Source organism: Hevea brasiliensis, chromosome 14, assembly GCF_030052815.1.
Source record: "Hevea brasiliensis isolate MT/VB/25A 57/8 chromosome 14, ASM3005281v1, whole genome shotgun sequence".
NCBI lineage: Eukaryota > Viridiplantae > Streptophyta > Magnoliopsida > Malpighiales > Euphorbiaceae > Hevea > Hevea brasiliensis.
In genome coordinates, this window is record NC_079506.1 from 91234271 (window position 1) to 91257009 (window position 22739).

A 22739-nucleotide genomic window follows, 5' to 3' on the forward strand; every position below is an offset into this window, starting at 1 on the left:
TTTGATGATCTAATCTACAACTTATTTTTACAGAAATATATTAGAAATTTGAAATTTATAAATATTTTATCAAAATTTAGAAACTAATTTAAAGAAAATGTCTTTGTTTATGTGATATGCTAGCTGACTTATTTTAGCACAAGTTTGTTAAACTATATCACATTTAATTTTAGTTTTTTTGCAGCCCAAGAATTTTACACACAATCACAATCGCTAAGTGTATAATCTCAATCATCTAAAACATGAATAATTTTAGTTTGTGTTAACCATTAAGAATGTTTTCCAAGTCATAAGAAAGATTGGAAAGGATAAGTAGAAAGTTGAAAGTAAGAAATGAATGTGGAATCCAAGTTCTCAAGTCCAAAAGTATTATAATAGCTAATAATAACATGTGAGATTTCATTAAATAAATGGAAAAAAAGAGAAGAGCAAATTGAAAGCAAAGAATCATATAATATCAAGATAAGGAAGCTTATTTTATAGTCTACTTTTCCCTACTTGATTTGATGGGGCATTTTGGAGTAGAAGCATATGGGAATCTTGATTTTTTTTTTCCTATTTATTTATTTACTTATTTAAATCTTTGGTGGGTCTAGTAGGTCCATGATTAGGAAAATTCATTCAGTGCACTACCTCTGCTCTCTGTACATTTGTCTGATAAGTAACAAGGACTTCTCTGCCATGATTAAGACTTGATGTTAAGTATCGTGCATCAATATGGACCACCCCTTTGATATCGAAAGATTAAATTTCATTTCCATTCCATAATAATTTTTAAATTTCATTTTTTTAAATTTTATATAAAGATGGATTTCGATACCCTTTTAATATTGGAATAGAATTGATGGTTGGATTCAGCAGCTTAATTCAATTTTTATTATTAAAAATCATTTTAAATTAGAATCGACTAATTCAATTTTTATTTATTTTCTTTTTCAATTGTAAATTGCCAATTTGAATTCGGACCGAATCGGATGATCAGATCTACTAGGACGACATGTACTTCTAGTACCAAGAGCCATATATGGTAGGAAAAGCCTCTATATGAAAGTGATGAGATCTTATACCTGTCAAGTATAAATTCATAGCCAGTCTTTTATGGGTTTACTTCCAACATCTAATTTAACTTTCCTTTTTCAATTCCATCACCAGGGGAGAAAGATTCCCTTTTATTATTATTATTGTTATTTTGTATTATCTTTTTATTCATTGGATGGAGCAGGATTCCCTTATTTTAACAACAAAATCTTCCTTTTTTTTTTTGGCATGCCACAGATGTAAATTGGGCCAATATACAAACACCAGCTGATGTTGATGGGTTACATTTCAAAGAACAAAACAGTTTCTAAAGCCCAATTCAAGAAAAGCTGAAACTTGGAAAAGAGGCTTAAAATGCATGGAATTTTGTCGAGGAGATGAATGAGCATAACATGGATTCTCACTTCATATGTGAAGTAAAAGGTACAAATTTGATTGATCCCAATTCTCAAGAACACAAATAAAAACAACCCAGAAAGTCCATTTTCATTTAGACAAATGGGTAGAAAATTTATTGGCCAGGGAGGAGGATATGGTTGTGCCTGACACCCCCTTAGTTCCACTCAAGTACCATTTCTTGATCATCTCCACAACATTTTATTCTCCGCATTCATCTTTGCCTCCTCTTTCCCTTCTGTGCTAAACAAAACAGCCTGTTCACATTAAGAAATTCATGGAATGATATTAGCAGCTGCCCTGCTAACAAATTCTTTTATTTCCCTCTATACAAGAGGTGTATTTCAGATAATAAGAGTGATAATAGATTGAGTACTTAGACACCTGATGTGATAAGGGCAAGAGGGTATTCTAGTGCTTGTGAAATAGATAATGGAAAACAAAAAATTCTAGATAATTTGTAGAAATGGTAAGTCTTCCTCATCGTCCTTGCCGGCTACTCCTGGACACATAATCAAGTACACCAGCAGCACCAGCAAATGGAAGCAGAAGTCGCAACAGCTACACTAGCGAGGCCAATTTTGACACAAAAATGGTGAGCATTTTAGCAGCTCTGCTTTGTGCATTAATAAGTGCACTTGAGCTAAACTCAATAGTACGTTGTGCCTTATGATGCAGCAGAAGGTTTGATTTAATTTTGAGACACCTGATGAAGCTGCAGCTCTTTTAGCAGCAAATGGGCTTAAGAAGACTGCATTGAGACAGATCCCCGTAGTCATTTATGGGGCTGCAGGGATTCACATAATAGCCACATGCAGATTGTACAATTTGCCATGGAGAGTTATTGGATGGTGACTTGGAGAGAAAGTGAGAGATTAGCCAAAATGTAGTCCTGGGTTTCTTGTAAGATCTATAGATACTTGGTTAGAGTCACATTCCTCTTGCCCAACTTGTAGACAATCATTGCTTGAACAACCAGGAGCAAGTTCTGATGGTGCAGAAGCTGGTACTGAAGCTGCTGGGATCAGGATTCATGGAAATGGAGCAGCAGTTCAAAGTGATGTGACTATGGTTGCAGATGAGGTAGGTTAAAAGTGGCTATAAAGTGTTTGGATGCCTTCAATTAAGTTTCCAATACTTGGGACGATGCTCCACTTTGTATTAAGATGCTTGACCATACCTCAATATGTTGTTATAGTTCAAAATTCATTTTCATCCACCCCAGTGGCTCTTTTGAAATGTTGTTAAATTTAATTATAAGGCATTTAAAAACAATGACCACAATCAAGAGATTATTATATGTAAATAAATAAGAAATACGCTATAATTTTAAGAACAGAAAAATAGCAGCGATTTATAAACAATTTAAATGAATACTTAATTTTAATTTTAGTTTTCTTATGGCTAAAGATTTTACACACAATTGCTGCTTAGCAATTATATAATCTCAATCATTCAAAGTGCGAGTTTATATAACTTTCATTTTCATTGACGATTGAGATTATATATACGTATTATCGCACGTGCGTATGTTAAATATTATTTTAATGATAAAAATTTAAATGAGATATTTTTTTTTAAATACAGCATATATTCAATATCATGATAAAAAATAAAAGTTTAAAAATATGAAATAATATCCTTTCCATATAAAATTTTATATAATTAAAAAATTAATTATCAATTTTTTTTTATTTTTATAATTGCCCTAATTATAAAAGTAGTCTAAACTTTTTTGTATTTTGACAATCTAACCCACTACTTTTTTACACAATATGCTAGAAATTTGAAATTTATTAAAGTTTTATCTAAATTTTGACATTAAGTTAGGGAAAATGTGTCTTTATTTATATGGCATGTTAACTAACTTATTTTAGCATAAGTTTGCTGGACTATATCACATATATAGAATTTCGTGGAAAGAAAAATTATAGATATTTCTAAACCATTCAAATGAATATTTACTTTTAGTTTTTTTAATAGATTGAGTACTTAGATACCTGATGTCATAAGGTCAAGAGGGTATTCTAGTGCTTGTGAAATAGATAAAGGAAACAAAAAATTCAAGATAATTTGTAGAAATGGTAAGTCTTCCTCATCGTCCTCACCGGCTTCTCCTGGACACATAATCAAGTACACCAGCAGTACCAGCAAATGGAAGCAGAAGTCGTGACAGCTACACTAGTGAGGCCAATTTTGACACAAACATGGTGATCATAGCTCTGCTTTGTGCATTAATATGTGCACTTGGACTAAACTCAATAGTACGTTGTGCCTTAAGATGTATCAGAAGGTTTGCTTTTGAAACACCTGATGAAGCTGCTGCTCGTTTAGCAGCAACTGGGCTTAAAAAGAGTGCATTGAGACAGATCCCTGTAGTCATTTATGGGAGCTGCAGGGATTCACATAATAGTCACAGATTGTGCAATTTGCCTTGGAGAGTTCTTTGGATGTTGAGAAAGTGAGAGTTTGCCCAAAATGTAGTCATGGGTTTCATGTAAGACGTATAGATACTTGGTTGGAGTCACATTCCTCTTGCCCAACTTGTAGACAATCATTGCTTGAACAACCAGGAGCAAGTTCTGATGGTGCAGAAGCTGCTGGGGTCAGGATTCATGGAAATGGAGCCTTCAATTAAGTTTCTTATCCATGGGACGATATTCCACTTTGTGTTAGGACGCTTGACCGTGCCTCAAAATTTTGTTACGCTCAAGTCTTTATATATATAGTTCAAAATACATTTAATTAAAAGAAAACTGAGATTATATATGTAAGACTTTCTTTTAATTGTTAAAAATTTAATTAAGATATCTTTTTAATCAAAAGAGAATTGAAATTATATAAACATATTATCTAAAAAATTTGACTGAGATATTTTAAAAAGAAAGTAGTGTGGATATTCAATAATATCCTTTTCATATAAAATTTATTATAATTAAAAAATTAAATCTCAAGATAAGGCATCTTAATTTATATCTACATTTTCCCTATTTGATTTGATGGGACATTCTGGAGTAGAAGCATATGGAAACACAGGGAATCATGTTTTTATATTTTTTTTTCTTCTCTTCCTTTTATTTATTTATTTAGTTATTCAAATCTTTGATGGGTCCAGTAGGTCCATGATTAGGAAAATTCATTCATTGCACTACCTTTACTCTATACATTTGTCTGATAAGTCATGTGGACTTATCTGCCATGATTGAGACTTGATTTTTAGCATCATTCACCATTGGACCTCCACTTTTCTACCTCTTTTCACTTTTTAAAGATATATGTATATATTTCCCATTTTGCATGCCACACAAATAAAATTGGGCCAATGTACAAACACCAGCAGAGTTTGTGGATGGATTGGATATACTATGTTGATGGCCCAATTCGAAAAAATAAAAAAGCTGAAACTTTAAAAAGAGTCTTAAAATGGACGGAATTTTATTGAGGGAGATGCATAAGCACGAGAAGGAGGCTCACCGCACATGTGAAGTAAAAAGGTACAAACTTTGATCGATCCCAATTCCCAAGCACACAAACAAAATCAACCCAGAAAGCTCATTTTCATTTAGACAAATGGGTGGAAAGGTTACTGGCCAGGGAGGAAATGGTTGTGGCAGACACCCCCCTAGTTCCACCCAACTACCATCTCTTGATCATCTCCACAACATTTTTATTCTCCACCTTCATCTTTGCTTCCTCTTTCCCTTCTGTGCTAAATACAATCTGTTCACATTAGCAAATTCATGGAAAGGTATTACTACCTGCCTTCCTAACAAAGCACATCATTGGTCCCTGTTAACGAATCAATACAAGCTGAAGCTGTGAATTGGGACATAGTTTTACCTCAGCAGCAGGTGGAGAAACTGAAAATTGATATGTTATAACAGAGTGTTTCTTGAGGTATTTGGACTGGAAAAATTCAACAATTTTCTCCAAGGCTTCTTCCTCCTCCTCTTCATATTTATCATCTGCTGCCAATCTGTCTCTCACAGCACTCTCTAGCTGCACCCCATATTGGGATCCTTTAATTTCCTTGATCACCACAACCCTTATCAACTTGTCCACAGGAGCTGCACTTATAATTGGAAAAATATATATATAGTTCAATGGGTCATGCAAAATTGTCTATGGTCCATGATATATATTAGGGATGGCAATGAAGTGGAGATTTCCAGTATATATGTTGCAGAGTAAAATCTATTAATTACCATCAATAAGAGCGTCAAAGAAGTCATCATCTTCTGCTAGATGATTTCCAGGTTTTCCCCTCCATTTTTGCAAATGCCCAACAATTTCAGGGTCAATGTAAACACCAATTGCTGTGAACTTAATCTGGAGAAAGTGTATTTCTATGTCTGTGATTCCTGTCCCAACCCCACAAGAAATACATTAGTGACATTAAAAAAATAAAGTTAGGAAAGGAATTCATGAGGAGGTAAGAACTATGAAGTTATTTACCATGACCAAGCAGAGACAAATGCTTGGAGGTAGTGATCTGTGAAGGAAAAGGGGCTTCATCCACCATAACCACTTCAGAACTCACTGCATAAATCACACCAACAACACTAGTATCTGTCTCAGTACATGTGGTAAAAGAAAAAGCTTAAAGAGGGAGAGAGAGAGAGAGAGAGAGAGAGAGAGAGAGAGAGGTCTTACTGGTTAATGTCGTTGTGTAGATTATGTTTTGGGGAAGAGGAGGAGCAGTGAAGATTGTTTTCAGAGATACAAGTGACGAGGACAGTTTATATACTTAAGCATCTTTATTGGGATAATCTATTTCAGCTAACAATCTCACAATGTAATACCTAAGGTGGTTGGCAGTGGAAGTTGGGAAGCTTGTGATTCATATATTTCAATTAATCTATACATGGGTATTTATATACAATTGATTCCTATAATTGTGTTATACTAATTAGGAAGAAATCCTAAATAAGAAATCCTAAATAGGAATACAGAATACAGAATATACACAGAAATAATATAATGATTGACTTTCCATAACAAAAAGAAAACTGAGATTATATATGTAAGACTTTCTTTTAATTGTTAAAAATTTAATTAAGATATCTTTTTTAATCAAAGGAGAATTGAAATTATATAAACATATTATCTAAAAAATTTGACTGAGATATTTTAAAAAGAAAGTAGTGTGGATATTCAATAATATCCTTTTCATATAAAATTTATTATAATTAAAAAATTAAATCTCAAGATAAGGCATCTTAGTTAATATCTAATTTTTCCCTATTTGATTTGATGGGACATTCTGGAGTAGAAGCATATGGAAACACAGGGAATCATGTTTTTATATATTTTTTTTCTTCTCTTCCTTTTATTTATTTAGTTATTCAAATCTTTGATGGGTCCAGTAGGTCCATGATTAGGAAAATTCATTCATTGCACTGCCTTTACTCTATACATTTGTCTGATAAGTGATGTGGACTTCTCTACTATGATTAAGACTTGATTTTTAGCATCATTCACCATTGGACCTCCACTTTTCTACCTCTTTCCACTTTTTAAAGATATATATATATATTTCCCATTTTGCATGCCACACAAATAAAATTGGGCCAATGTACAGACACCAGCAGAGTTTGTGGATGGATTGGATATACTATATTGATGGCCCAATTCGAAAAAATAAAAAAGCTGAAACTTTAAAAAGAGGCTTGAAATGGACGGAATTTTATTGAGGGAGATGCATAAGCACGAGAAGGAGGCTCACCGCACATGTGAAGTAAAAAGGTACAAACTTTGATTGATCCCAATTCCCAAGCACACAAACAAAATCAACCCAGAAAGCTCATTTTCATTTAGACAAATGGGTGGAAAGGTTACTGGCCAGGGAGGAAATGGTTGTGGCAGACACCCCCCTAGTTCCACCCAAGTACCATCTCTTGATCATCTCCACAACATTTTTATTCTCCACCTTCATCTTTGCTTCCTCTTTCCCTTCTGTGCTAAATACAATCTGTTCACATTAGCAAATTCATGGAAAGGTATTACTACCTGCCTTCCTAACAAAGCACATCATTGGTCCCTGTTAACAAATCAATACAAGCTGAAGCTGTGAATTGGGACATAGTTTTACCTCAGCAGCAGGTGGAGAAACTGAAAATTGATATGTTATAACAGAGTGTTTCTTGAGGTATTTGGACTGGAAAAATTCAACAATTTTCTCCAAGGCTTCTTCCTCCTCCTCTTCATATTTATCATCTGCTGCCAATCTGTCTCTCACAGCACTTTCTAGCTGCACCCCATATTGGGATCCTTTAATTTCCTTGATCACCACAACCCTTATCAACTTGTCCACAGGAGCTGCACTTATAATTGGAAAAATATATATATAGTTCAATGGGTCATGCAAAATTGTCTATGGTCCATGATATATATTAGGGATGGCAATGAAGTGGAGATTTCCAGTATATATGTTGCAGAGTAAAATCTATTAATTACCATCAATAAGAGCGTCAAAGAAGTCATCATCTTCTGCTAGATGATTTCCAGGTTTTCCCCTCCATTTTTGCAAATGCCCAACAATTTCAGGGTCAATGTAAACACCAATTGCTGTGAACTTAATCTGGAGAAAGTGTATTTCTATGTCTGTGATTCCTGTCCCAACCCCACAAGAAATACATTAGTGACATTAAAAAAAAAAGTTAGAAAAGGAATTCATGAGGAGGTAAGAACTATGAAGTTGTTTACCATGACCAAGCAGAGACAAATGCTTGGAGGTAGTGATCTGTGAAGGAAAAGGGACTTCATCCACCATAACCACTTCAGAACTCACTGCATAAATCACACCAACAACACTAGTATCTGTCTCAGTACATGTGGTAAAAGAAAAAGCTTAAAGAGGGAGAGAGAGAGAGAGAGAGAGAGGTCTTACTGGTTAATGTCGTTGTGTAGATTATGTTTTGGGGAAGAGGAGGAGTAGTGAAGATTGTTTTCAGAGATACAAGTGAGGAGGACAGTTTATATACTTAAGCATCTTTATTGGGATAATCTATTTCAGCTAACAATCTCACAATGTAATACCTAAGGTGGTTGGCAGTGGAAGTTGGGAAGCTTGTGATTCATCTCATTTTCCATTTTATTAACTCCTTATTATTAATGAATTTTAATTTAATGATATTAAAATTATAAAATTCAGTTGATTAAAATTATAAGAAATGAAATTTCATCTATTTTATATCACAAGATTTTGATAAAAAATTATTTTAAATTTTTTATGTGATAACCCATTAAGATATTTTTTTAATATAATTCTAGTATTTGAATGCTTCTTTCACAACAACAATGAGGAATAGATGGGCATGGTTTGGTGAAGCATTCAGTCAAACAGTATGGCGACTCAAATGATTAGCCGAGTAGCTATCTACCAACCTCTTCATTTACCAAACCTTTCTATTTCTTTTTTTAATGTATTAAAAAAAATCATAAATGCATAATTAAAAGAGAGAATAAACAAGCGCAACCCAACAATATATCAAAGAAAACCCAAGTCCAAAATCACAGGCCCATGGCCCCAAGCGTCCACAAGCGTGGACCCATATTCCAGACCTCCCTCTTGGGTTCAAAGATGGTGGTCTTGACTCTTGACTGGCAACCGCTTTGTTTGAGCGTTCAGGGTATTGCAGAAGCTTATCAGAGGTGTGCAGTGGTGGTGGTGGTTCTTAAAACCTGAAAGAATAAGAGATTTGTCTTGAAATGGATTCACTAGTCCGGGAACAACTACGTACTCAAGATACTAATTAATCAAGCCTCATAAGTCAGAACTAGTTTATGTTTCTGTTACAGGAATTGAAGCTGCAGCAGATTTGCTAGAATTGCGTTGAAAAAATCACTAATTAAAATTAATAAAATATTTTTTTATATTAATTTTTTAATAATATTTAAAATAATATTTTTATTTAGAAAAATAATTTAAATTCAGAATGTTAACTAAGCAATTAATTTGAAAGATGAAAATTATTTTTTTTGAAATTATTTTTTATTATTTTATTATGAAAATTATTTTTTAAAAATTTTATTTATAAAAGTATAATTTAAAAAAAAAATCTATTGATAATGTACTTTTTTAGACATGATAGAAGAATTTTTGGGATTTAGTTTTGGCTAATGACGAAAAAGAAAATCAGCCATTATCAAGAAAGTAGACAATAATTTTATAATTGAAAAACAACAAAAATTAATCGTTGCCAAATAAGCAACTTGCTGACTAGGAATTCTCGTGTCAACCATTTATTGGATGCAATTCTTCCAGAACCTTAGCGTGTGCTCGCTTTCTCTCTTCATGCGATCTCTGCGTGTCTCCACGTGCTCTCTCCCTTTCACCCACTACACGCCAGTTCTCCACGTTGGACTCCTCTCTTTCTTCACCATCAACGGCTCTGATTAAACACCACATCTCATTCTATCACTGCCAACCACCCGATCAATATCTCGTTCCTAAGGACCTCGCTTCCCTTTGGCTATTATTTCATGCGACACATGTGTGTGCACCAACTACAATCAAACCTTTTAAGACCGTTAAATGAACAAGATAAATAAAAAAATCAAATAATTAATTAAAAATTACAAAAATTAAAATAAATTGAGAAATTAAATAGTATATTTTTTAAAATATAAAAACTAAATCATTAATTTTTATATAATTAAAGACTAAATATCCCTAAAAATTAATCATTTGATTCATAATAATAATAATAATTTTCAAAAAAAAAAAATTAATAGAACGATGAATCTATCAATGTAGCGGATGTAGCTAGTCTTGGGCGTAGAGGATTAGTTTCTGAGATGGAAAGCGGTGGGACCTACCTCAACCACTAGGAAGAACACGGTCCTTAAAAGAAGGCCCATGTGGAAATCCAAATCCCAGAAGGAAACCAATTCCCTGTGTTTTGTATATATACATATGCGAATAATTAAGTACTAATATGCCAATCTTGATCGTCCATAATTAAAAATCCTCTGTTTCCCTATTCAATCTCCACACTCTCTTCTACGTTGTTTTCTGTGTTTTCCGTTTTCCGATTTCCGATTCTCTTTCCGTTCCTGCGGCCATCGTAACTAGATGGCATCGACGGCCATTTGTTGTCGAGGAAACCGGCATTTCAATAATTCTTTCTTGCCAGAAAAAACTCCTCCTACCAATCAGAATTGTCTTGTTGGTGCTAGCTCCGTCGCGCTCGATGCTTGTTCTAGAATGAAACAATGGAGGATTTGTTCGGTGGCAATGAAGGCAGGGACAGAGACGGGGATGGCAGTGGTAAAGCGTAAGAATAAGATCAACGACGGTGGTGATAAGGCTGCGGTTTTATATGAGAAACTGGATCAGTGGATGAAAGATTCGGTGGTGGAGATCGTGAAGAACTTGAGGGAAGCACCGTTGTTGGTTCAGGTTTACGACGAAGGAGAAACGACGACGTTGAAGACGGAGAAGGCGGTGGAGGAGAAAACGTGGCTTGCAGTGATGGAAAAGTGGGGAAAAAGAGAAGCGCCAATGCCAGAAGGAGTGATATTTGTGGAGCAACTAGGGAAAGAAGAGGAAGAAGAAAGGAAGTCGACGACGAGAGCATGGGGGATAGTGGTGCAAGGAAAAGGGGTGGATAATGGACCAGCTTGTTATTTGTTGAAGACGAGCAGGGTTGCGTCAGCGTTGGGCTTGTGGTGCACCCATTTCTGCTTGATGAGGGTGAAGAATTTTAGAGAGAGTGCCAGTTCTCAGCTCAAGAACTGCTGGTTGCTACAAGGGCAATGAAGAAGAAGAAGGAGATGGTGATGATTTAGATGATTAATTAGTGGCATAAACCAATTGGGCTATTAAGATATTTGGTTTACGATGTAAATGACGAATTTTAGTGGCGACTTTAATAATTCTCAATTAATTGTAATAAGACATTATCTCATTAAATCTTATTATTGAGAGTTTCTTTTCTCATTATTACCATTTTTTTTGCATGTAATTTCTTCTTGTGTTAAAAGAAGAAATGATGTCCCAAAATATATCCAAGAGGGAGGGTGAATTAGACATTAAAAATAATTTTTCGGTTCTTATTCAAAACCTTTAAAAAATTATAGCTTGATTCAACCTAATTTTCTAATGTGAAATATGAACAATACAGCTCTATTGATAAGTTAATTCAAAGTTTGGTCATAAGCAATCAGTATACTGATCTAACAGAATATATTGGTATTCAGTAGAAATTTCAGTAATCTGAATAAGTTCACAACACAGCAAACAGAGTTTTGCAGCAAGGTTAATAATAAACAGTATCAATTTTTATATCAGCAAAAACACTTCAATCAGAAAGTTAAAATGCATAAATGTAAAGAGTAAGGGTTGAGAAAATTGAACACTGAATTTTTATAGTGGTTCGGTTCAACTAGCCTACATCCACTCTCTCAAAGATCTCATTTTGAGTATTCACTCCACTAATTTTCTCTTTTAAAGGCAAGAGACAAAAAGCCCTTTATAAATATTCTCACCAAAGCTTTTACAAGTAGCTTCACACTTCTACCAAGTGTTATCCCAAATACTATTCACAATCAAGCTTCAATAGGTGCTTGAATGACCTCTCATAAATGATAAGAAAGTATTTAAAACTCAATCTCACTCAATACAACAGAATCTATAAAGAAGAGATGAGTAGGTAAGTCGATGATGAGCAATAAAAATAATTTTGAGCACTTTGAATGAAAGCTTTAATGATCTTAAAAGGTTAGGAGCAGTAGAAAGACTTTCATTAAGTGCAAAATGGCTAAGGATATGTGTATTTATAGCTTTGAAACGTTTTTGACTGTTTGAAAACTCATTTGAACATTATAATTTCAAATTTCAAGAAAATAGCCGTATTTTGTCTTTTTCTACAATGTTGTGCAGAGTTGAGACAGTTAGCATACCAGAAAAAATAGCAAACCAGTTAGCAAACCAAAACAAGTAGCAAACCAGTTAGCATATCAAGAAAACTTTTCTGCATAACTTTGAAAACTTTATACCAAATCATAATCAAATGCTTTTAGGCCATTAATGAATTTAAAATAAAATAATTGAGGGATTAAAAATAAGTATTATTGGCTTCTACTCCTCAATTCTTTTCACAAGTAATCCTTAAAATTAAAACTAACTTATATACTATATGTACCTTCAAATTTGATATTCAATGCAGCTTTGGAAGGTAACATTTTATTCCTTTATCTCCTTTGATTCGTCCTGTGTTATCTTAAAATGTTATCCTTTCTTCAAAAGCACGAATCCATCATGAATTTCGTGAGTCATTTTCTTTGTTCTTTGAGAAGCACAATACTTAACACAAGGTTAGTTTGATTCTAGTTGAGTTTCGTTATCATCAAAATCTATGCTCCTTTGAGCTCATGGGGTCAACAAGAAAGAATATTGTAGTTATAAAATTGTGCATGCTTTGAATCACTTGTGAGTGAGCTTTCTCACTTGTGAGTGAGCTTTCTCACTTGTTATCACAAACTAAAACTAATCGTTAATCTCAAATTAGTTTAATTCAAATCTATTTCGTGAAAAAGTTTGTGGACGTTCTCTTTTGCCTTCTTCAATAATGGATTTAATTATTTGTTCCTAATGTGTCACGGGTCTAGTGTAAAAACAATCTTGGACCATATGATACTTGACTTGAACTGTTTTAAAACAAGTCAATTAAGAGAATTTCGCAATAATTTGTTCAATAATATGAATATATTAGCATGACTTGGCAAGCTAATTGGCAAAACATTACAAGTAACATATATAAGTAAGCATCTTAAGCATAATAAATAATAAAGCGCAAATATATTAAAAACGAGCTACTTTTTTATTCATATATCATGATTAATGTAATTAAATTGGCCATCCTTACATCACTTGAAGGCAGGGGGGAAAACCTACAAGGAGTAGCGAGACAAAGATTCACCACGCCAGTGCCTAATTATATTTGTCGCTTGGTCAACTAGTCACTTTCTCCTAAAGAGCATTAGGGACACAATGTAGTATGGTAGAAGGAGACATCACTATGCTTGAGCTATCATACTCCTAAGATTACATAACATCACGCTTGAGCCATCACACCCTTAGAAATACATAAATGGAAATAAATGCAAAATATCCCCTTTAATCCCTAAAAACTACATTTTACTACTCAAACTTGCTACCCCTTGACATTCTCCTTCATTCAAACGGTTGGCGTCCTCGTTGACTGAGCTTGTGCCAACTATCCCATGTGTTGTGCATGTGGTTGTTGTAGAATACATGATAGAATACTGCCTCATTAAAAACTTTTACCAGGAAAAACCCAGTGGAAAAAAAAAAACTTAGTGAAGGAAAAAAGAGTACAATGTATATCTACTCCGCTCATGTGTTTCGAGATCTACTTCCTTCTCCCAATTATGCTCTACTTTGCTCAAACTTTTCCACTTGACAAGTTACTCTCTGAACGATGGGTGCTTGGTTATTTTTAACAACTCGCTCTGCTAGTATCTCCTTAATTCCTTTGTTGACTGTTGGTGCGCGATTAAAAAGTTGGTATGAAAGATTGGCTATGGCTGGTGTTTATCTCATCCAACCAATATGTCTTCCATTTGGTTACATGGAAAATAAGGTAAGTCTTCACTCATTCTGGTGCCTCCACTTCGTAAGCAACTTGGCCTACTTTAGTAACATATGGTATTGGCACTCCGTACTTGCGAACCAGTCTCTTGTCTCAATTGTAAATAACTTAGTTATCTGGTAAAAACTTTAACTCTACTAGACCTACAATTGCAAATGCTAATGGCCCTTAGTGTTGATATGTTCACTTCTTTGTGTGTTTGAATGCTTTCTTGAATTGGGCTCTTGCAATCTATGTATCTTGCTTCTTACTCCTTTATGAAGGCTTTAGGAATTCTATCTTGTTCAAACACATGGCCAAAGAACTTGATTTTGGGTTGAGTAGAAATACCTTCTCGCTCTTCCACAAGAGCTTATTCCCCTATAACTTCTCAAAACAAAGCAGAGATGTTCCTTCAAGTGTAACTATACACCATGATATCTTTAAGGTAGACCACCACAAACTTGTCGGGATAACCGTGAAACACTTGGTTCATTAGAGTATAAAAGATATCCAAAGCATTTGTTAGCTCAAAAGGTATAATAAGAATTTCAAAGATACTATACTGTGTCACACACGTGGTCTTGGGTTTTCACACACGCACATCAATTTTCTTAAGCTTGCTTAACACCTTTCTCAAATTGGAGAATCAATATCAGGTTCTTTTCACAAATGGGAATAAAACTTGTAAGCACTACATAAGGTTGGTCCCCTGTCGAGAGAATACAATATTTCTAAAGCCCTTTTGGTAAAATCCTTGATGACTCGCTCCTATAACATTCCTTGCTTTTGGAGTTAAGAACTTTTTATCTTTCTTGTATCCTCCTGTATGTCTAACTTGAATCTTATTGCCATCATTTCTGCCACAAAGTTATCAATGGCTCCCATTTCCACTAGAGCTCTTGTTGCTTTTTCATTAATACACATATCAACATGTATCCATCCCCTTTTTGTAGTTGGTTTTAGCTTTTGCTTGTTCAAGGCACCAAAAAAGCATATGGCATCTGCCATTAATAGAGCACTATCTTCCTTCCTCCATTCTTTTTTTTTGGGAATTTTATCTTCTTCTTAGATGGCCCCTGAGACATTTAAGCACCGATTATCCCATGATCTTACATAATACTATTCTCTTACCAAGTTGGTTAGCTTGTCTCCCCTTGTTCTTCTAGAAGTTGGATTAATCCAGTCTAATCCCCCACTCAAAGCCTTGCCCCATTTGATAAGGCAATTGTCTACACATTCTGGCATGGCCAAGTTCTTATTGAGCTCCTTCACTTTTTCATCTCAACAACTTATTCTTTTGCATACTCCTGAACTAAACCTGTTTGTTGCAATTCATTCAACTTACATTGTGTGTTGCAGGCCACTTGCTTGAGGTAAAAAATGATATTTCCAATTATACTATTATCTCTTCCATTGTAGCACAATACCACATTTTGGTATCATATAGCTAAATACATTGGCACTATCTTTTAACCTGTCTTTAGTAGAACCATTTTGAGTAGTATGGAAATACAATTTCATATCAAAGAAGAATTTATTTTACCTCTCTTGCATTGTGAGTACCACCAAAAGCCTTTGGCTTCAAAATTTTAGTCTTACCTACTTCATAGGCCCTCATATTCGAGTTTCTAGTAGCTCTCACCAGCAAGTTTATCTTGAATTGTGTTCATAGTCTCCTCGACATCATCATTAATATCAACTATAGTCCCTACAAGAAAATTATGAGAAGTAGTAACAAATTTTAAGTCTTCCATAATACCTTCTATATGATAAGCAATTGCCTCAAACTCTAGCATTTTATTCTCAAAGTCCCTTAACTGGTCTTTCCTACAAAAGAAATGGGATCTGGGGTGGCCTCAAGCTCTATTGGCGTAGCCTCACTCTCAGAAAGCTTGGCTACCAAAGATATTTCTTATAAGCATGGGATCTTGAGAGGCCTCAAGCTCTATTGGCTCACCTTTACCATCAGAAAGCTTAGCCACCATGACCAAAAGATATTTCTTGCAAGAATGGGATTTTGGGTGACTTCAAGCTCTATTAGCTCACCTTCACCATATATAACTAGGCTACCACGACCAAAAGATACTCAATTTTCTCTTCCAATGCCTCAATATACTTATCTCAGTGCTCAAGGGTGAGGTGGACTGACTCAAGCTCTCTTGTCAGCCCCTCACAAGTGTCATGGGGTCATTACCCTTTCTCTAAAAGAAGCAACTAATGGAGTGTGCAGCACCCCACTTGGGGTCATTATCCTCTCTCCAAAAGATGCAACTAAAGATGTATGTAGCACCCCCACATATATGACACAAGACCTCCTCTTTCTCAACCAATGTGGAACTCAATCACCCTACTTACTTCTTTTTAGAGCGCTTAGCATGACAATCGGTGGGACATTCATTACCTCAAGTAAAATTACTTCGACCCCTTTTCTCTAGATTGTTAATGCATGCATAGTAGATTCTTTCATGCTTTCCACCATCCACGGATCAGTGGCTGCTTTGATACCAACTGTCACGGGCCTAGTGTAAGAACACCTTTGGGACCATGTGGCACTTGACTTGAACTCTTTCAAGATAAGTTAGCCAAGAGAATCTCATGATAATCTGTCCAACAAGATAAGTATATTAGCATGGCTTGGTAGGCCAATTGGGAAATACATAAGAAGCAGCATATATGAGCAAATATTTTAAGCATAATAAATAACGAGATATAAATATATTAAGAATAAGATACTTCTTTCATTCATATATCATAATCAATACAATTGGATTGTCTGTCCTCACATCACTTATAGGTAGGAGGGAAACCTATAAGGAGTAGCGGGACAAAGGCTCACCATGCCAGTGCTTAATTATACTTGTTACTCTACGGTAGTTAACTAATCACTCCCCCCTAAAGAGCATTAGGGACACAATGGAGTATGGCAAGAGGAGTCATCACTATGCTTGAGCCATCACACTCTTAAGATTACATATATATCACTATGTTTGAGCTATCACGCCCCTAAAATTATATATATGGAAATAAATACAAAATATTCCCTTTAATCTCTAAAAATTACATTTTACCACTCAAACTTGCTATTCCTTGACAAGGTGCGCATGCACCCTCTTTCTAAAAACATGAATCTCACATCCCTATAATCAAGTAAAAATCTTTTTATTATATACAAGGGAGCACTATTTTTTAATGTTTCTATATATAAAATAATTAGCCCTATTACTAATAGCTTGGAGAAGCTTGATTTTACTATTCCATGAGGTATTCAAGCACAAATTAATTTGAAATATATATTCCTTTAAAATCCAATTCGATTTTGAGGATAAATTTTAACAACTATCCCTGAACTTATATGGTTATAACATTATAGTATTTCAATTTTAAAATATAATATAAAACCTCCTTATTTTCAAATTTTGCACAGTAAAATCCCTCTAATTTCTAATTATTGATTTTTGAGTTAGATACTGACGTGAACAGATCCAGCGTAGCGCTTAGTCATCATTTTTCTTTTCTTTTCTCATACAAAGTGTAAAATTATTCTCTCTATATATAAAAAATTATTGTCTCTATAGAGAGTAAAATGATTCAATTTATACAGGGCTTGAGAGAGGAAAGAGAAATAATGACTAAGTATTATACTGAAACTGTCCAGGTTAACGTCTAACCGAAAAATTGGTGATTGGAGATAGGAGGGATTTTACTGTGTAAAATTTAAAAGTTGAGAAAGTTTTATGTTACATTTTTAAATTAAAGGATTGTAACGTTACGACTACATTAGTTCAAGGGCGGTTGTTAAAATTAATCTGTGATTTTGATTGAATTTTGAACTTAACCAACCTCTACAAAGGCTAAATTTTTTAAGTGCAATTATTATATATACAATAATTTTATTATAATTATTAATTATAATAATTATAATTAATAATTATAATAAAATCGTTGCCTACAACGATTGTGTCCTAAAATTTTTTTTCTGAATTTTAAGTAAAATAAAGATGGATTATTTGCAAAATATGGGCTCTAAATAATTTTAGGCCTATAGAGTGAGAACATAAAAAGCGTGGGAAACATGGGCCCAAACCAAAATCCCTCCAGCCTCATTTTTGAATTCGAAATAAAACACAGCACAACAGTATACTCATTCACCCACGCTCTTTCCTTCAAAATTCAACCCTTTTCTATTATTCCTATATGCCAAGCGCGCTCTCTCCCTCTCCAATTCAAATAATAAGCATTTCAATCACAGATCTCCTCTTCTCTTTTATAAACCCTAACTATCCTTTCCATTCTACCTTCATTCACTCCCTTCTCCACAAAGATTCTACCTTTATTTTTCTTTCTGTGGTTTTTCGTTCGTTTTCATTCATGGGTTACTGCAAACCCCTCTTGAATTTGAAGTTTTTTTTGAGTCTTTTTTAATTTTGTACTAGAAAAGTGTTGAACTTGAACTGGGTTTCCAATTGAATGGAGAATCAGGGTGATTTACGGTTGTTGGGATCTGATTTTACGGTTGGTTTCTATATTTCTTGGCAGCTTTTGACAGAATTCGTGTTTTATGTTTCTGTTTCAATCTTATTTTGTATGATCTTTTTTTCCCCTCTTTATTACTGGGTTGTTTTTAGGAGATTGGAGAGAAGCGAAGTAGTGGTGAATCGGGAGAGAAACAAGAAAGTGCTCGTAAGCGGATTAAAATGCGAAATCTTGATTCTGTGTTGGGATCTGAAGGTAATTATTTTCTTTTAAAGTTGTCAATTTTGTTGACTCTATTAGGTGCTTTGTTAATGATTTTTGAGTGCTGAAAAATGCTAGAATTGATTTTAGTTGAAGTGCAAAATAATATTAGATTATGTTGTTAATTCTTTCTCATTTCCAAAAAGAGTAGCTTTGTTTGAGCTTGTGTTATATAAATTGCTTTTGCCCGCCAATTCCGTCAATTTTTGTTCGCTTTCTCAATGTGCATTCTCAATCTTGTCTCTTTTAGACCTCTACTCATTGACTTGCATTTACAGGAGATGCAACTTGTTTTCCATGCATAGGAATTCTCATGTAGACATTATTTTTGAAGCTTGAACTCTGTTATCTATTAATTGCTTTAAAATGCCACAGAAACCAGCACTCATCATTTGAAAAGTAGAGAAGCTAGTGACCAATTTCAGTTTAGTGAAGAAATTTCGCACGTTACCAATTTGCCTGTAACCTTGGATCTGGATGCTACTCAAGTAGAAAGACGTGGGAGGACTTCGTTAACAATTGAGGTCAATCCTGCCCCTAGAATACTGGATCTCAATAGTGAGGCTTGTGTTACTAATAATTCAGCTAGCAATGGAAGTGCAGAACATGCTGAGACTTTTAAGAAAGTCTCCTTGCTTAAGCAGCATGATAGAGAATATGACAGTAAATGTGTAACCTCTGGAGGGATTGGCTTGGATCTCAATGCAGAAGATGTTACTAGCTTTATAAACCAGGAATCATTTCATTCGACCAAAAATCATGACCAATTGAAATCAAGAAGGGAAGCTTCTGAGTGTGGGAGTACTACTGGTCCAGTGGAGGGGAAAGATCCATTGAGAGTTTGGAAGGAGATGAAGCAAAATGATTTTCTCTCATATTCTCGTGGAGGCATTTCAATTCAAAGTGGTTTAATCTCACCTTCACATGGAGGGATACCAATGCCAAAGCAACGTGGGAGAAAAAGCAAGAATGATCTTCTCAAGAAAAAGATGGAGCTTGCAAAGAAAGAACAAGTGGATAGGTTCACAAAAATTGCTGCTCCAAGTGGACTGTTAAATGGATTGAACCCTGGGATTATAAACCATGTAAGGAACAAAAAACAGGTCCATTCCATAATAGAGGCCCTAGTGAGGTCTGAAAAACTTCAAAATGGTCGTGTTGAATCCAAAGAAGAGAGCCGGCTAAAAACTGAAACTAAAGAAACCAGCAATGTAAGTGATTCAGGAATACATCTACTCAGTTTTTCTCAAGGAAATGGGGCTTCAGCTATTTTATCTGGGAACAAACAAATAGGAGGATACCATATATTATCCAGAGAGGGTGATGCCAGCATGGTAGATAGGATATGTGGTAGAAATTCTGTCTCACATTCCACTGTTCTCATTGAGGATGATTCATTAGCACTGAAGTTATCAACATCAACCAAGGTATCTGAGGAATCTAGCACTTTTTCTAATGAGGAATCAACAAATGTCAGTAGCATTTCTTCTCTTTCTGTAAGAGGTTTGTACTTAGAGAATCTCTAATTTGATTTATGCACTTTTATGCATGAAGATAATGGGGTAGGTTAGGTACAAGTTGCAAAAAATATAGGAATAGCAATATAGCATATGAATTCTTTATTTTGGAAGTAATTAAGCATCACTCTTTTCATGAAATTAGTGCTCTTTCTTGACTTTCAGCTGCTAGCGTTGCTTCTCAATGGCTAGAACTTCTTCATCAAGACATTAAAGGGCGCCTCTCAGGTAGTGGTCTATTATTTGAATAAAAGCTGAAGGTTGTAGTGAAGAATACATGGTAATATCCTGGAAATAAACTATGTTCTATCCTTGCAGCATTGCGACGCAGTAAGAAAAGAGTTCGAGCTGTAATTACGACAGAGTTACCTTTTTTAATATCAAAAGAATTCCCATCTAATCAAGAGAATGACCCTTTTATTATGAAAACTTCATCCGATGGAATGTCCAGTAGTGCAGTATCTGCCATGCATCAAGCAAGATGGAGAACATTGTTTGATCAGATGGATAAAGCACTTTCTGAAGAAGAGAAGCAACTTGTAAGAATTAGAGGAAATTATTCCGTTTCATATCATGGATCCAAGAAAATGAACTACAGGTGTTTCCTGAAAGGGAGTTGCCTTGTTGTCTTTGAAGAGGATCAGGAAATACAATTTGACTTAATCGGCTCTTTCATCCATTTACAGTTTGTTTGATTTAGCTTATTCTTCACCTAACTGTTTATGTTCCTCTGCAAAGCTTAAAATAAGATGCACCTTTTCTCAATCTAATACCATCTATGAGGTCTTTTTCAATCTCTAAACGTTTAATTTCTTGTGGTTTAAATTGCAGGAAAGTTGGTTGAGCCAAGTAAAAGAAATGCAGCTGCACTGTGATCAGGGGCTGGAAAATTTCCAATGGAATGCAATTTTTGGTTTCCAACAGCAGGAAACATCAGAAAATTACACTAGGTAGAGCTTTTATAAGCTAAAACATTGCTCTAGTGGTTGCCATTTCCATTATAAAGCTATATCACTTGTGGTTAGGTCTGCCCCAGCATTTTAAATTTGCATATGCACTTCACATTTCAAATCTTCTGCATTATGTTGGATGCTATTGATATAAGTTCAGTCATTCTATGTAATCCACTGCCTTATTTCATGGGGAAAAGGAGCTATGACCAGTAAGGTATTGATCTTAGCATAATCAATAAAATAGGGAACAGTAATGACCCCTATATAATAGGAAATAATCATTAACTTTTGTGCTGTCTGGCCTTAAGAGGTTTGCTACATTGACGTAAACATGTCAAATATTGGCTTCTTGGCTTCATTGTCAAGAATATGTGTCCATAAACGAAGGTTTTGAGGATAATGTGGTAAAATAATGTTTTGCTTGTTTTTTCTTTTTCTCACTCGAGCTCCCTGTGTGGTGGATAATGCTGTGATTTTTCAACAATTTATTATTTTTTTGTGCGGTGCAGAATTGGGAATGCTGACAGCTTTGAGAGGGAATTAGCTGTTAGAGCTGCTGCAGCTTCCATCTATTCAACCTGTAGTTTTCTGATGTCAAAGGAGAATGTATCATGCTTCTGATCTCGTTAACAATAATTTCTTTTTTCTCCCTTCAACCTATCTTATTGTGGTGACTTCCCCAATACTAAACTGATTAAGTGTTTACTTTTACAAGGCTATGCAGCTTAGCAATAGCAAGTCTGTAACATCAGGAAATGGAACTCTTTTAACCTTTTCTTTAGTTTAAATTTATCTCAGCAGTGTCAGGGTAGTGCTAGAATCTGATTGTTAGAACTCTAGTTGCATAATCAAAGAAGTGCTAGAATCTGTTTTTCAGGTTCCATGATGTTTCCTTTTTTTTTTTCCCCCTTGGATTGTATCTGAATGTAGAATGATTTGAAATTTTTAATTTTGTCATTGATGACAATCTTATCTCATTTTTTACTTTCAATTTTTCCGTCTCTCTCATTGTCTAAGAAAAAATGCACTATGCATTCTCTTCCTATGATTGATAAGAGGAATCTACAGCTGGTACAATTAACTGTGCAATTAAACCGAGTCTTCAAAGCTTGTAACTCGACTCGACCGGGTCAAATTTAAATTTTTTAGACCTTGAATTTATCTTACTTGGCATAACTTAGTATTATAACTATAAATTTAGAATCTCAAATACAGGCTAAAATGAGATAGATTAAGCTCAATAAGAGATTTATTAATGTTTTTTGGTTTCAATTATATATTAATACATAGGAATAAAAAAAAATTTTAGAGAAGCATGATAACAAGTGGCTCGGGCCAAATATTACGTTACTCAAACCAAGTTCGGGCTCAATTGTAGTTGTACACCCCTTAAAAACAATTTAGCACCGACAGGTACATACAGGGCCGGCCGTAAAGCAGAGCCAACAGGAAACGGGTGCTGTTCATAATATTATATAGAAGAAAGGTTACATGACAATCAC

General features: G+C 34.6%; 4 protein-coding genes and 2 pseudogenes across 6 annotated transcripts; 4 read left to right on the top strand and 2 right to left on the bottom strand.

Annotated features, from left to right (window-relative positions):
- Positions 1 to 1415: 1415 nt before the first annotated feature.
- LOC110633939 (RING-H2 finger protein ATL72-like) lies at positions 1416 to 2608 on the top strand (annotated as a pseudogene).
- Positions 2609 to 3515: 907 nt separating this feature from the next.
- LOC110633894 (RING-H2 finger protein ATL74-like) lies at positions 3516 to 4078 on the top strand (annotated as a pseudogene).
- A 761-nt stretch (positions 4079 to 4839) lies between these two features.
- Positions 4840 to 6237, bottom strand: LOC131169223 (chalcone isomerase-like protein 2). 2 transcript variants are annotated; one of them, XM_058133906.1, is made up of 5 exons: positions 6088 to 6237; positions 5890 to 5973; positions 5640 to 5795; positions 5275 to 5501; positions 4840 to 5154 (listed from the first exon to the last, which is right to left on the bottom strand). In XM_058133906.1, coding segments are annotated over exons 1-5 (552 nt in total). In that variant the 5' UTR covers positions 6089 to 6237; the 3' UTR covers positions 4840 to 5070. The 2 variants fall into 2 exon arrangements, with proteins under 2 accessions (XP_057989889.1, XP_057989890.1); XM_058133907.1 differs by having other exon boundaries at positions 5890 to 5996; positions 6088 to 6187.
- Positions 6238 to 7098: 861 nt separating this feature from the next.
- On the bottom strand, positions 7099 to 8471 carry LOC110633904 (chalcone isomerase-like protein 2). Of its 2 annotated transcripts, none has more exons than XM_021782729.2 (5): positions 8324 to 8471; positions 8140 to 8223; positions 7891 to 8046; positions 7526 to 7752; positions 7099 to 7405 (listed from the first exon to the last, which is right to left on the bottom strand). In XM_021782729.2, coding segments are annotated over exons 1-5 (630 nt in total). In that variant the 5' UTR covers positions 8325 to 8471; the 3' UTR covers positions 7099 to 7243. The 2 variants fall into 2 exon arrangements, with proteins under 2 accessions (XP_021638421.2, XP_021638422.2); XM_021782730.2 differs by having other exon boundaries at positions 8140 to 8246; positions 8324 to 8341.
- Positions 8472 to 10302: 1831 nt separating this feature from the next.
- On the top strand, positions 10303 to 11375 carry LOC110633910 (uncharacterized). Its single transcript, XM_021782735.2, has one exon. It carries the CDS (start codon positions 10511 to 10513, stop codon positions 11195 to 11197), a length of 687 nt encoding a protein of 228 aa, XP_021638427.2. The 5' UTR covers positions 10303 to 10510; the 3' UTR covers positions 11198 to 11375.
- Positions 11376 to 18174: 6799 nt separating this feature from the next.
- LOC110633900 (uncharacterized) lies at positions 18175 to 22228 on the top strand. Its single transcript, XM_021782724.2, has 7 exons — positions 18175 to 18545; positions 18659 to 18761; positions 19143 to 20270; positions 20450 to 20512; positions 20603 to 20823; positions 21116 to 21234; positions 21747 to 22228. The coding sequence occupies exons 1-7, from the start codon at positions 18501 to 18503 to the stop codon at positions 21856 to 21858; spliced, it is 1791 nt and encodes a 596-aa protein (XP_021638416.2). The 5' UTR covers positions 18175 to 18500; the 3' UTR covers positions 21859 to 22228.
- The last annotated feature ends 511 nt before the right edge of the window (positions 22229 to 22739 follow it).